This window comes from Phycodurus eques, chromosome 1 (assembly GCF_024500275.1).
Source record: "Phycodurus eques isolate BA_2022a chromosome 1, UOR_Pequ_1.1, whole genome shotgun sequence".
Taxonomy (NCBI): Eukaryota; Metazoa; Chordata; class Actinopteri; order Syngnathiformes; family Syngnathidae; genus Phycodurus; species Phycodurus eques.
Window position 1 is genome coordinate 40,719,529 of NC_084525.1, and position 13,615 is coordinate 40,733,143.

Genomic DNA, 13,615 nt, shown 5'->3' on the forward strand with positions numbered 1-13,615 from the left:
AAATCCTCAGACAAAACCCCCACGTATAGCACGGGAAAAACATGCAACACCACACAGGAAGGCTGAGTCGAACCCGGACCTCTCAACTGTGAAGCAGATGTGCTAACCGCTAGGCTTGCATGCTGCCACTCTCTGTTTTAATTGTTTTATATTTATGACCTACAAGTGATTTCAACATATTTTACAGCTTCAGACTTATTGCAGTGTAGCATAGGGTAGGAACCGAGCTACATCGTAAACCAAGGACCCACATTGTAAGGGTCGTGCTCGACTTACGTATCCCGGGATTTACCTCTCCCTCTACTCTTCTTTCACTCACACTTTGCTGTCGCCCTCTCTCTCCCTTCTCTCTCTTCTCTCCCTCTCTCTCTCTTTCTCTCTCTCTCTTCGCAGATAGATGAGACGTTTTGATAATACTGCCGAATGATCCAGCCATGTGACCGCTGCGACTGGTGGCAAAGGACATTTTTTGGAGGGGTTCGATTACGTTCATGTTCACGTTGGTAGAGAAAGAGAAACAGCGGAAGTAAACTCATGGAAAACCCCTGCAGGAGGACGCGGCCTGTGAGATGGAAACTGCTGAGAAACTCATTTCTGCTTTGTTTTTCCACTGGTGAGGTTTCTATTTTGTTAGAATCGATTCATTCTGTTTAGCCAATTTAGTTTAGTTATCGATGGAACTGCTATCGTGCCAATCTGTTGGTAAAAGCCAAAAGTATCGTCTGGATTTTAAGTGTGTGTGTGTGTGTCTGTGTGTGTGTGCGTGCGTGCGTGTGTGCGTATTTAGAGAGGGTGGGGGAAATTGATTCTAGTGCTTGTAGAGCAAGGACCTCCAAAGACAACCCAAGAGGAGCTAGTCAGAAGCCCTCCTGCTGGCAGTTACATAGAGGTTTCACACAGCTTTCATGCTCGGAATTGGATTATAACGTTGGGTTGCTTTGTGACCCTTTCCAGAAAAGATAATAATTACTACAAACAATGCTTTCTGCCTTGGTGCAAATCCTGTCTTAATGGCTCTCTGTAATTTGTCAGGGTTTCCCAGTCTTTTCCTCTTCAGACTCGAATAAGAAATTTCCTTTCCCACAAACCAAAATAAAGATGTTTCTACAGCATATACAACATAAATGGGTGGGTCTGTGTATATATGTACAGTATATGTACAGTGCCGTGAAAAAGTTTGTCCTATTGTCAAATTTTTACTTTTTTACAGTTTCCCCACATTAATGAGCATAACATTTTTTTAAATATCAGACAAAAATAGCTCAAGTAAACTAAACATTCAGTTTTTAAATGGTGATTATATTTATAAGCGGGAGAAAAACTATTCAAAGCGACTTGGCCCTCTGTGAAAAACTACTTGCCTCCCTTGTTAAATCATGAATTAACTGTGGCTAAACACATTTTTGGGAAAGCCGAGTTCGTTTTCACTGACTACACCCAAGCCGGATTACCTCCATATCTGTTCAATCAAGAAATCACTGTAACAGAACCTGTCTGGCAAAATGAAGTCAGCCAAAAGATCTAAAAAAGGCTCAACAAAACGCCACGATACAAATGAATTCAAGAACAGATCAGAAATAAAGTAATTGACATCTATCAGTGTGAAAAGGGTTAGAAAGCCATTCCTAAAGCTTTAGGAATCCAGCAAACCACAGTGAGAGCCATTATCGACAGATGGAGAAAACACGGAACAGTGGCAGACCTTCCCAGGAGTGGCCGGGCTACAAATATTCCCCCAAGGACACACCAACAACTCATCCAGGAGGTCACAGAGGAAGCGAGGCGGTCCAGGACCAAATTGAACCCTGTGTGAGGGACATCAGTTGTGCCCCCTTGGCCGATTGTCAACGGTGGGGAGGGGGGTGCTGGCAGACACTTCTCTAAATGTTGAGTGCCGCCCTCCACAGGATGCCACCCTTGGCGGCTGCCCATTTGGCCCATATCAGAAACCACCACTGCAGAGGAACCTATAACAACATCTAAAGAACTGTAGGCCTCCTCGGCTCAGTTAAGGTCAGTGTTCATGACTCAACAATAAGGAAGAGACTGTGCAAAAATGGCTTCCATGGCAGAGCTCTAAGGCGAAAACCACTGCTGACTAAAAAGAACATAATGATTTTGAAAACAACAACAAAAACAAAAAAGAACATTTGAATGATTCCCAAAACATTTGGGAGAATATTCTATGACTTAACTTTTTGCTGAACATTTTGGAAGGTGTGTGTCTTGTTACATTTGGTGTAAATGTAACACAGCATTGCAGAAAGATAGAAAAACAAAAACAAAAAAAATAAACATGGTGGTGGTAATATGATGTTCTGGGGCTGCTTCTACTTCAGGACCTGGATGACTTGCTGTGATTGATGGAACCAGGAATTTCACTTTTTACCAGAATATCCTGAAGAATTTTTACCCATCAGTTTGTGATCTCAAGCTGAAGTGCACTTGGGTTCTGCAGCAAGACAATGAACCAAAACACATCAGCAAGTCAACTTCTAAATCACTTTAAAAAAAAGAAAGTTTAGGAGTGGTCTAGTCAAAGCCGAGACTTGAATCCAATTAAAATGCTCTGGAATGACCTTGACAAAGCTGCTCAAAAAACCTTACAGTATTGCTGAATTAAAGCAATTCTGCAAGGACGAGTGGACCAAAATAACTCCACAGAGATTTGGAAGCTCCTCATGTAAGCTGTCACCTTATTGTGGTGGAGGGGTTTGTGTGATCCAATGATCCTTGGAGCTAAGTTGTCTGGGGCTTCACGCCCCTGGTAAGGTCACCCATGGCAAACAGGTCCTAGGGGAGGGACCAGACAAAGCACAGCTCCAAAAACCCCTATGAAGCAAGAAACAAATGGATCTAGGTTTCCCTTGCCCGGACGCAGGTCACCGGGGCCCCCCTCTGGAGCCAGGCCTAGAGGTGTTGCTGGTGTTTGAGGTCGAGAGGTTCCGACTAGATATAGTCACACACAGTTTGGGCTCTGGTACCAGTCATCTTGAATGGGGTTGGACTCTCTTCCACTCTGGATTTGCCCACAGTGAGAGGCGTCTGTGTGGGTATACTTATTGCCCCCTGGTTCACCCCGGTGGACGAGAGGGTAGGCTCCATCCACCTTCGGGTATAGATATATAGATAGATAGATAGATAGATAGATAGATAGATAGATAGATAGATAGATAGATAGATAGATAGATAGAACAACAGAGAAAAAATTAGCACTGCTTAACATGATTCACATAGCCTTTTGCCGTGAAAATGCGTGGCTATTTCTTGATCGTACATAAAATAGCTTACAGCATTTTAGTCATTTTACCTCAACCTAATAAAAATTGGATCACATCCCATTTTAATATTGAGAAACCCTGCTCTAAAGTGAACCCAGATATGGAAATCTGCTTACGTGTCCCCAGGCTCACACCATTTGTATGATTTACTGAAAGAAAGCAGACATGCAAAAAGTATCTTGTTCTTGTGCTTCATTTGAAGTGCTTTGATACTCCAAATTGGAAATGGGCTAATGTGGTACATGAAAGCAGGTTGGTAACAGTTACAAACAAAAGTGAACTCTGTATGCAGTGCTTTTAAAAATTTATAAAAATGCTTTCAAAATGGTCAGTTATGGCTAATCTGGAGCAAGATTAATTGGTTGTATTATTCTCACACCCGTGCACTATTAAAGCATGTTATTAACATACGGACATTATTGTTAAACAAAAAAAAAACACAGAGTGGTGACTGAAGTAACTTGTAACTGATGAGACCAGAATTAAAAACACCCAAGAATGTCAAAGAACAAAAGATCAGACAACAGGATTCTGAAGTGGCCTTCTCTGAGTACTGATTTAAATCCTATTAACATCTGGGGAAGAAGCTGAACCGTGCTGTTTAGAGAAGGCAATCTTCAAACCAAAGACAGCTGGAGCAGTTTTCCCATGAGGAGCAGACTTGTCAGTTGCACAAGTCTTTGGACAATCTAAATGCTTTGACGTAAAAAAACTTAAAAGTGGTTTAATGGCCGAAAACTGCAATCAATCATCACCAAAACGTTTGTGTACATCTCTACTCATGCCAAATTTCACTTCTGAAAATATCAAAATGGTAACTACAGTATTACGGATGCTGTCTACGTTAAGCCTTTTCCAATAAGGAAATGTAAGGTTATTGTGATATTTTCAGAGGTTGAAGTGGGCATGAGTGGAGAAGTATACACAAGTTTTGGTGACGATTGATCGCATTCATCGGACATTAAATGAGGTTAAAGTATTGTACGTTTGTGATGCGTTTTAGACTGTCCTCAATTCATTGAGAGTTACAGATTTTTTTGGATTGCAGTGACTGCCTCAAAAGGTGGTGATACCAAAACTAAGTTAAGGGTACCATCATTTTTGTCCAGGTCGGTTTCATTAGTTTATCTTTTAAAAAATAATTATACTCGACCAGATTTCAAGACATATACAGTCATAATGGCATTTTGTCTTCTTGCAAACTGATAATGCCAAACAAAATATTGTACAGTATGACTCAATCATGTCATATGCTAAATTTACCGTTGCTAGGTTGTTGAAATGCATGACTCCGTTGTAAACTGCGTGCACGGTGTGTTGCAGGTGGCAGCAAAGCCCAGTGTCACGGCTGTCTCGAGTACTGCTGCAAAGGCTCGCCACCTTTCTGCTGCTCCTATTACGCCTACGTGGGTGACGTCCTTTCGTTATTACAACCCACCATCTGTCTTTTATGTCGCAAAAAAAACTATTTATTTCAGGCAAAAGTGTGCTTAAGATTAGCGTGAAAGCCGCTAACTCACTCACCAACTGTCCTTTAGGTTACCAGAAGGACTTAGCAAAACATGCATGCGGTGACGCTTGTATTTATCATTACTCATCACTATCACCATGCTTTTGCACAATAACATGCTGACTAATTTTGACGATGACAACACTATTCAAAGCCACCACACAAATCCTGGTAACACTCATTCACATCCACGTCACACCATTGACTAATAGCAGATGATGCAGTAGGTCACTGTGGCAACACCCTAAAAGCGTTTGAGATCGCTTCGTCCTCTTCCTCACGTGTGACTGCTTGTGTGTTCCAGGGGCACTGCCATTTCTGGGATTGTGTTTGGCTTGGTGTTTCTGATGGGCGCAATGGCAGCCTTGTTCCTGTGTCTGTGCATGTGTGTGAAAAATGGACATGGCGCCAGGGTCGGTGTGTTCAGCACATCATGCATTAACACTGTTCCACAGGCCTACTCAAGTGAGTCGCCACTCAGATTACAAATGTCATATATGATCTCGGTTCCACTGTATGGTTCACTTTTGAGGTTCTTCTATAGGGTACTACAGTATTTCCTGAGCCGATACGACTATATATTTCACTTATAGCATGCCATCATAGGAATATACAGACCCTTTCCAACAAAAAATTTAATATAATGGAAAAGTTTTTTTATTTCCATAATTCCAATTCAAAAAGTTAAACTTTCATAGATTATAGATTCAGGGCATACAATTGAAACAATTGCAAGTATTTATTTGTTTATTTTAACATAATTTGGGCTTCCAGCTCGTAAAACCCACAAAATCAGGAATTGAAAAAATTTGAACACTATGAAGAAATCAGCCCAAATTTTGCAGGCCATAAATGTTTTAAATTGAGTGTCACACACTAATCATCTACTAAAATCAAAGCACCTTGACAAGTTTCCCCAGGTGTCATGAAATTGCTTCACTTTGGTTCAATTGTCTCAGGTTCAATATGGGGAAGACTGCAGACTTGACAACTGACCAGAAGACCATCATTGATACCCTCCATAGGATGGGTAAGCCACAAAAGTTCATAGCTAAGGAGGCTGACTGTTCACATAGCGCTATGTCCAAGCATATCCTTGAAAAGTCTAGTGGAAGGACAAAATGTGGCAGGAGAAGATGCACCAGCAAAAGTGATGACCGTGGGCTTCAGCGGATTATCAGACAGAGAAGATTCAAGAATCTAGAATCTAGATCCAGAAAGAGTGGACTGAGGCGGGTGTCACAGCTTCAAAAACCATCACATTCCGACGCACTGTCAGGTTCCTCGGGTCAAGCCACTTCTGAGCCTAAGCCAACGTAGGAAGCATCTCAACAGGCCAAGGAGAAGAATGACTGGACTGTTGGCCAGTGGTCCAAGGTCCTCTTTTCCGATGAAAGTAATGTGTGCCTTTCATTCGGGAATCAAGGGTCCAAGGGTCTGGATGAAGACGGGTGAAGAACAGAACCCAAGCTGCTTGAGTTCCAGTGTGAAATATTCACAGTCAGTCATGATTTGGTATGCAATGTCCAGTGCAGGTGTTGGTAAACTCTGCTTTCCTAAATCCAAGATCACTGCAAGAGTTTACCAGAATGTTTTAGAGGACTTCATGATTCCTTCTGCTAAGGATCTGCATGTAGATGCAGATTTCATCTTCCAGCAGGACCTGGCCCCTGCCCAAAATGAGGGACACCAGACCCCAAAACAAAGAAGAACTGACAGCCAGCATCAAGGAAATCTGAGCTTCCATAACTCCCAGGCAATGCCACAGGGTGATTGCCTCAATGAGGATCGAGGCAGGGATTAAAGCAAAGTGATTCACAACCAGGTATTGAAGATGAACATATCGTTTTATCCATCCATCCATTTTCTTTTACCGCTTATCCTCACTAGGGTCGCAGGCTGCTGGAGCCTATCCCAGCTATCTTCGGACGGGCTTAGTCACCAGCCAATCGCAGGGCACATAGAAACAAACAAGCATTCGCGCTCACATTCACACCTACGGGCAATTTAGAGTCTTCAATCAACCTACCACGCATGTTTTTGGGATGTGCGAGGAAACCGGAGAGCCCGGAGAAAACCCACCCAGACACGGGGAGAACATGCAAACTCCGCACAGGCGGGGCCGGGATTGGAACCCCGGTCCCCAGAACTGTGAGGCAGATGTGCTAACCAGTCTCCTCCATTTTATGAGCTGGAAGCCCAAATTATGTAAAAATAAATAAATAAATAGGCTTTACATTATCAGGATTTTTAGGGGTGATCAGCGAGTTTAAAATACCAATAACCGATCCCCGATCCGATCACAAGACGGAGCAATGTGTCTATTTAAATGACTTGTTCATTTACTGTATATTCTTGTGTACTGTATACTGCGTATATTCAAATATATCTTGTCAGGTCATGTATTCTAATCAGTCAGGTCAAACCAACATTACAACATGACAGAAATAATGGGTGCTAACTTGCTGTAATTAAATTACTTCACACACACCAAAACTTTAGAGCATGACTCGACAGAACGCCGGAACAACCATTAGTGCTAGCACTAGCGTGCTTGGCTAAATTATGTTTTGTTGCCTACTTGCGAGCCGTATCGTATTAAAAGTATGTGAACATTCCTCAAGTAAGCCTTCAATTAAAGTCCTCTCCCAAGCAACGGTGACCACCAGCACACGTTCTTTCCCCATTTTGTTCTCATAATACACGACGCGATCCATTATTGTTGTCATGGCCGTGGTAACGAGTGCATCCGGTCGCGTTTGAGTTGACAAGATAAAGCCCAGTGATCGTAAAAGACGGGATGCGGTGGTATCCGAATACAAGATTTTGTTGCAGTAGTCTGACATAATGCAGTCATGAATGAGAACATTTGTCTTGTAGTCTGATCCTTACGTGTTGTCTGTCCCACACCAGCGACATATTTTTTTGTTTTTTTTAAATAAGTTTAGTCAGATATTTACAGTACTATGTCAAAAGACACGCGACAAGGCTAAAAATAAACCAGCTTTTGGATTCAAATATACTGTACACGATGGTGACGCGGAGTATATTTCTTTTACGGAGCCGATCAATGATATCATTTATGACATTAAAGCCGATCAGCCGATCACCATAAAATGCTAATTATCGGCCGACACCGATCAGGCCGATCAGATCGGTGGAAAGTCGAGTAGGCTTTACACGATCAGGATTTTTGGGGCCGATCATCGATCAGCGAGTTTAAAAAAACGATAATGGATCACCAGTCTGATCACAAGATGGGGCAATGTGTCTATTTAAATGACTTGTTCATTTACTGTAGATCCATTCATCCATTTTCTTGTACCGCTTATTGTCCCTAGGGTCACGGATTGCTGGAGCCTATCCCAACTATCTTCAGGGGGGTTGAGGGGTACACCCAGAACCGGTCGCCAGCCAATCGCAGGGCACATAGAAACAAACAACCATTCGCGCCCACTTTCACACCAATTTAGAGTCTTCAATCAACCTACCACGCATGTTTTTGGGAGGTGGGAGGAAACCGGAGTGGCCGGAGAAAACCCACCCAGGCACGGGGAGAACATGCAAACTCCAGACATGTGGGGCCGTGATTTGAACCCCGGTCCCCAGAACTGTGAGGCAGATGTGCTAACCAGTTGAGGCATAGTGACAGACAGACAGAACAAATGAATGATCTTCTATTCGATGGCAGGAAGTACATGCAGTAATTAATGTATCCACTTTTGGTGACATTTTTGTTTGTTGGTGTGCCATGAGATTTTTCAATTTTAAAATAGTTGCCTTGGCTCCATAATGGTTGGAAATCACTACTCTAGTCAGATAATGTATTCTAATCAGTCAGGTCAAACCAACATTACATGACAGAAATAATAGGTGCTAACTTACTGTAATTAAATTATTTTATTGTAATTAAATTACTTCACACACACCAAAACTTTAGAGCATGATTTGCCAAAACACCTGCATGTTTGCTTACAACCGTAAGTGCTAGCTCTAGCTTGCTAGGCTAACATTTTGTTGCCTGGTTGCGAGCGGTATCGTATTAAAAGTATGTGAACATACATCAAGTAAGCCTTAAACGAACGTCCTCTCCCGAGCACCGGTGACCACCAACACACGTTTTCCCCCATTTTGTTATTGGTGTTCAGATATTATCAGTACTACGTCAAAAGACATGCGACAAGGTTAAAAATCAACTAGCTTTTGGATTCAAATATATGTTTATAATATGTTAATCAAATATATGTTGGCGGCACAGTGGTTGACTGGTTAGAGCGTCTGCCTCACAGTTCTGAGGCCCGGGGTTCAACCCCCGGCCCCGCCTGTGTGGAGTTTGCATGTTCTCCCCGTTCCTGCGTGGGTTTTCTCCGGGCACTCTGGTTTCCTCCCACATCAAAAAAACATGCATGCTAGGTTAATTGAAGTCTCTAAATTGCCCGTAGGTGTGAATGTGAGTGCGAGTGGTTGTTTGTTTGTATGTGCCCTGGGATTGGCTGGCAACCAGTTCAGGGTGTACCCCGCTTCCTGCCCGATGATAGCTGGGATAGGCTCCAGCACGCCCGCGACCCTTGTGAGGAGAAGCGGCTCAGAAAATTTATATATATATATATATATATATATATATATATATGCAGCTTGGCAACAGGTAAAAGGCTAAAAAAAGATACATTATTTTTTATTTTTAAAGTTTAATCTATTCATGACATCTGTCACTTTATCCAATACAACCTATTTATTTTCATACATTTTTCAACAAATTCAAATAATTACCTTCTTTTACGTTTTGGCTTCTCAAACCCCTAGAATGTCAGGTAGTGCAATTACTTAAAATTGCTTAGGAAAAGAGACTTTTTAGAGTCATGTCTGCTCAGAAACAAACACAATATTATGCTTCTGGAAAAGGAGACTTAAATGAATGACTATTATCTTCAATCAGTACTCTGTGGACAAATTCCTGATTTATGGATTTAAACAAAAACTTACTAGGATTAAAATGAATGGACCCAGGGACAGAAACTGAACCCAAAACTGATGTTTTTCAGTAGGGATAGGTGAGTACCAATACCAGGTATTTCTAGGTCCTCGTGAAGGCTGCCCATACTTGCCACCGATATTTAAGGTAAAAAAATAAATAAATCTGACACGGAGTAAGTCCTCCTCGCCAATGGTTGGCACTTTACTTCAGTGATTAGACATTATCATGTGTGTGTGTGTGTGTGTGCGTGAATTATCATGTGCGGCAGAAAGACAGAAAGGTATTTGTATACAATTATCTGTCAATGTCTTGCTTTAAATTTTATGGACATAAAAAGTACTAGTGGTATCGGTACTCAGTATCGGTGAGTTTGAATACGCAGTAATTTTTCAGTAATCAGAAAGATAAGGGCTTCATGTATACTAATTTCAACCAATAATCTTTCATTTCCAGCCATTGAATTACTTCTTGAATTACTTTTTATTGTCTTTATTCAATCGCGAATTAAGAGAGCTTTCTAACACTTCAAAGTTCATCATGATAGCTCAACTAAAAGGAAAGATATGGACATTTTTCTACCAAAGAGTCAAGGTTTCGGTCGCATGTTTCCTAATGATTGACATTGATTTCTGTGCAGAAAAGTTTGGCAAATTGTTCGACATAAAAAGTGGCATAAAGACTTTAATCCTCAGCCGATTCTTATAAACTAGGGCTCATTTTATTCATGTAACATTCCTCAATCCAGTGGTATTTTTATATGAAGGTAATTTGAAAATTTTAGAAGCATACCTATAATTAACGTTGATTTCTCATGGTGTGGGAAACAACAAAGCTGCTCTTTCATTATCCAAGAAGTATTTATTTTCCCCCTGGTACTTGGATGTTTTTGTTGGAGTTGAAAGAAGATCGCTTGCAGGTACATTGTCTGCAAGTTAAACCCTCTGCCCTCCCACCCCCCCTTTTTCATCATTTATTTATCACCTTTCATTCTGTGTACGTTGTCGTCTTCAAGGAAAACCGGACTGACAATCTTTGCTCTCCGATCATGTTTCAACACATTAGCAAACTGGTGTTGCAATACAGACTCCTTGATGGGAAGGGGAGGGGTTCTGCACCTCAACACCAGATGAAGGGAATACTGCTAGTGATGTGATTAGAAGTGTGCAACTCACCTTTGATGGGAAAACTAAAAATCAAGTTATTGTCAAAGATCAGTGCCTGGAATTGTTAATGTAGAACTCGACTGGCTGGCTAGCTACTGTACTAAAAAAAAGCGACAAATGACAGTGAAGTATTGCTGATGCAAACCTTCAAATTGGAGCAGGAGCTGACCAACTTATTTTCCCTGTCCTTTCTTCTCAGCTACTTTGATGTTTCAGTGGCTAAATGAAGGTGACCCTGCTGGGATTGTGCACCATGTATGCGGGTCTGCTGTTTCACCACTAGAGGACAGAGAAGCCTCATCAAAGTCATGAAATGGGGCACAGTAGTTTAAAAGTTTATTCCAGAATAGTTGACATTAAAGGGCCCAAAAGCAAGTTCATGGTAGTGAAGTTAGAAATGACTTGCTTTTACTAAACCTGTGAGATAGCATTCCTTTATGTCAGCCATTTTTCTTTATCAAGAATCGGAGGACTTTATAGTCATTACAAAAACACTGATATCGATATTTATTGTGCATCTCTACAGTTTTTAGAATACAGTACCTGTTGCTTTTTTATCTTAGCTCAAGATGCTACAGTATTGAGCACTTTTGACACCCACCGCACTTGCTTTGTGCGAAAGGTAGAGCGCAAGGACGACGGCACCCAAGGTGCGGCCCATGCAGACCATGCCCACAATTGGGATTTGAACAAATAGCAGCCTAGAAGTCGGGCGGCTTTCTCTGCTGAGTAGAACGCGACTCGGCAATATGTATTTGTCATTGTTGCAAAAGAAAACTATGGCTTTGCCTATTTTAAGGAGGAGGAGGTGATGCAGCAGCTATAAAAAGCCAATGTGTGCATCCCATACTAATTTCACAGCAGCATCTCAGAGTTTATAACTCGTTCGTGAGCTATAGTTCCACGGAGAATGCTTCGAGGTGTATTTCAGACCGAACGGGGAGCAGTTTGAAAGCCTCCTGCAGAGACGTCTCGCTTTATCGTTTTCTATTACCCCAAAACTGGGGGTAGTGGACCATAGCATGGAATAATGAACAGCAGCCGCCCCACTGGGACAATTTTCCCTCCTTTGAAATCAGCCGGTCAATGCATTTCTGTGGCGGCCGAAGGGTGCGCCATAAGAGGCCACAGTACCGCAACGCGCACCGGTACCCTTGGGTGAGTTTTCCCCCCTTCCTCCTCATCCAGCAACGTGCGGCTGACAACTGTAAGGCTGACGGCCCTAATGCTGTTCTGCCGGCTACTCTAACCGCTATCGGGCTGGTTCAGGGCCGCGGATCCCGTCCGGTTCGCCGCTACCTTGCAACGCAACGTGTGTGGGGCCAGAGAGCACGACACTGTAGCCCAAATAAGACCGCAGTCCTCCCAAATAATACAAGACACATTACACTTCAGGGAAGATAAAAAAAAAAATTTCGAGAACATAATTATAATAATAATAATTTGAGGGCCAATTGCAGTCACTGATGGTGTAGTGGTACACTCGCCTGACTTTGGTGCGGGCAGCGTGGGTTCAGTTCCCACTCAGTAACGGTGTGAATGTGAGTGCGAATGGCGACTGACCGGCGACCAGTTCAGGGTGTAGTCCGCCTTTCGCCCGAAGTCAGCTGGGATTAGGCTCCAGCGTCCCGCGACCCTAACCAGGATAAGCGGTGTTGAAAATGGATGGATGGATGGATGGATGGCCAATTGCACGCTATACTGGTACTAATGGATGAATAATTAAAATTAATTAATTAAACAAAATTTTAAAAAAATTAAAAAATAATAATAATAGATAGATAGATAGATAGATAGATAGATAGATAGATCGATCGATCGATAGATAGGCTCCAGTATACCCATGACCCTAGTGAGGATAAGCGGAAAATGGATGGATGGAATAGAATAAGAATAATACAAAATAATAAGAAGAAGAATGAATGAGGGAGTGGCAGGTCACTGATCGTGTAGTGGTACATTTCCCTGACTTAGGTGCAGGCAGCGTGGGTTCAGTTCCCACTCAGTGACGGTGTGAGTGTGAGTGCGAATGGTTGTCCGTGTCTATATGTGACCTGCGACTGACTGGCGACCAGTTCAGGGTGTAGTCTGCGTTTCGCCCCACGTCAGCTGGGATAGTCTCCAGTGCCTCACAATCCTGAACAAGATAGGCGGTATTGAGAATGGATGGATGGATGGATGGGGCAATTCTTCTGAATGGCCACTGCATGGAATACGGGCGCTTGGTGTTAATATAGTGCGGGAGGGCCTCGTGCTAGAAAGTATACGCCCTAGCCCGTTGTCATCACCGGCTAGTTTTTAACCTCAGCCCAAAAATCCGGCCAACTGAGATGATGAAAAATAATTTTAAACTCTATCTCAACAATTCAGTACTAAATTGTTCTCAGTCTGCACGTTTTCGGCACTTGCCTTCAAACATGGTTAACACAAAACACGACAATGAGTTTGGTTCAACTTTAAGTAATGTACCATGCAGCAGAATAACATCTTTACATCTCTACAAGAACCAAATTAATCTTATTGAGGTGATGAAGGATATGGTTTGACAAAATATTTGAACTGGCGCTATCTTACTTTTTCTTTGCCCTCAGGTCCTCCGCCTCTATACTCCTACGACTGTGAGACGTATCCTCCACCTCTACACCCTCCACCCTACACACCGGTTCAGTCAGGGCTAGGCAGCTAA

General features: G+C 42.4%; 1 protein-coding gene across 1 annotated transcript; it reads left to right on the top strand.

Moving 5' to 3' along the window:
- Window positions 1–534: 534 nt before the first annotated feature.
- Window positions 535–13,615, top strand: cyyr1 (cysteine/tyrosine-rich 1). The gene is made up of 4 exons (XM_061664009.1): window positions 535–613; window positions 4,605–4,704; window positions 5,096–5,256; window positions 13,521–13,615. Exons 1-4 carry the CDS (start codon window positions 535–537, stop codon window positions 13,613–13,615), a joined length of 435 nt encoding a protein of 144 aa, XP_061519993.1.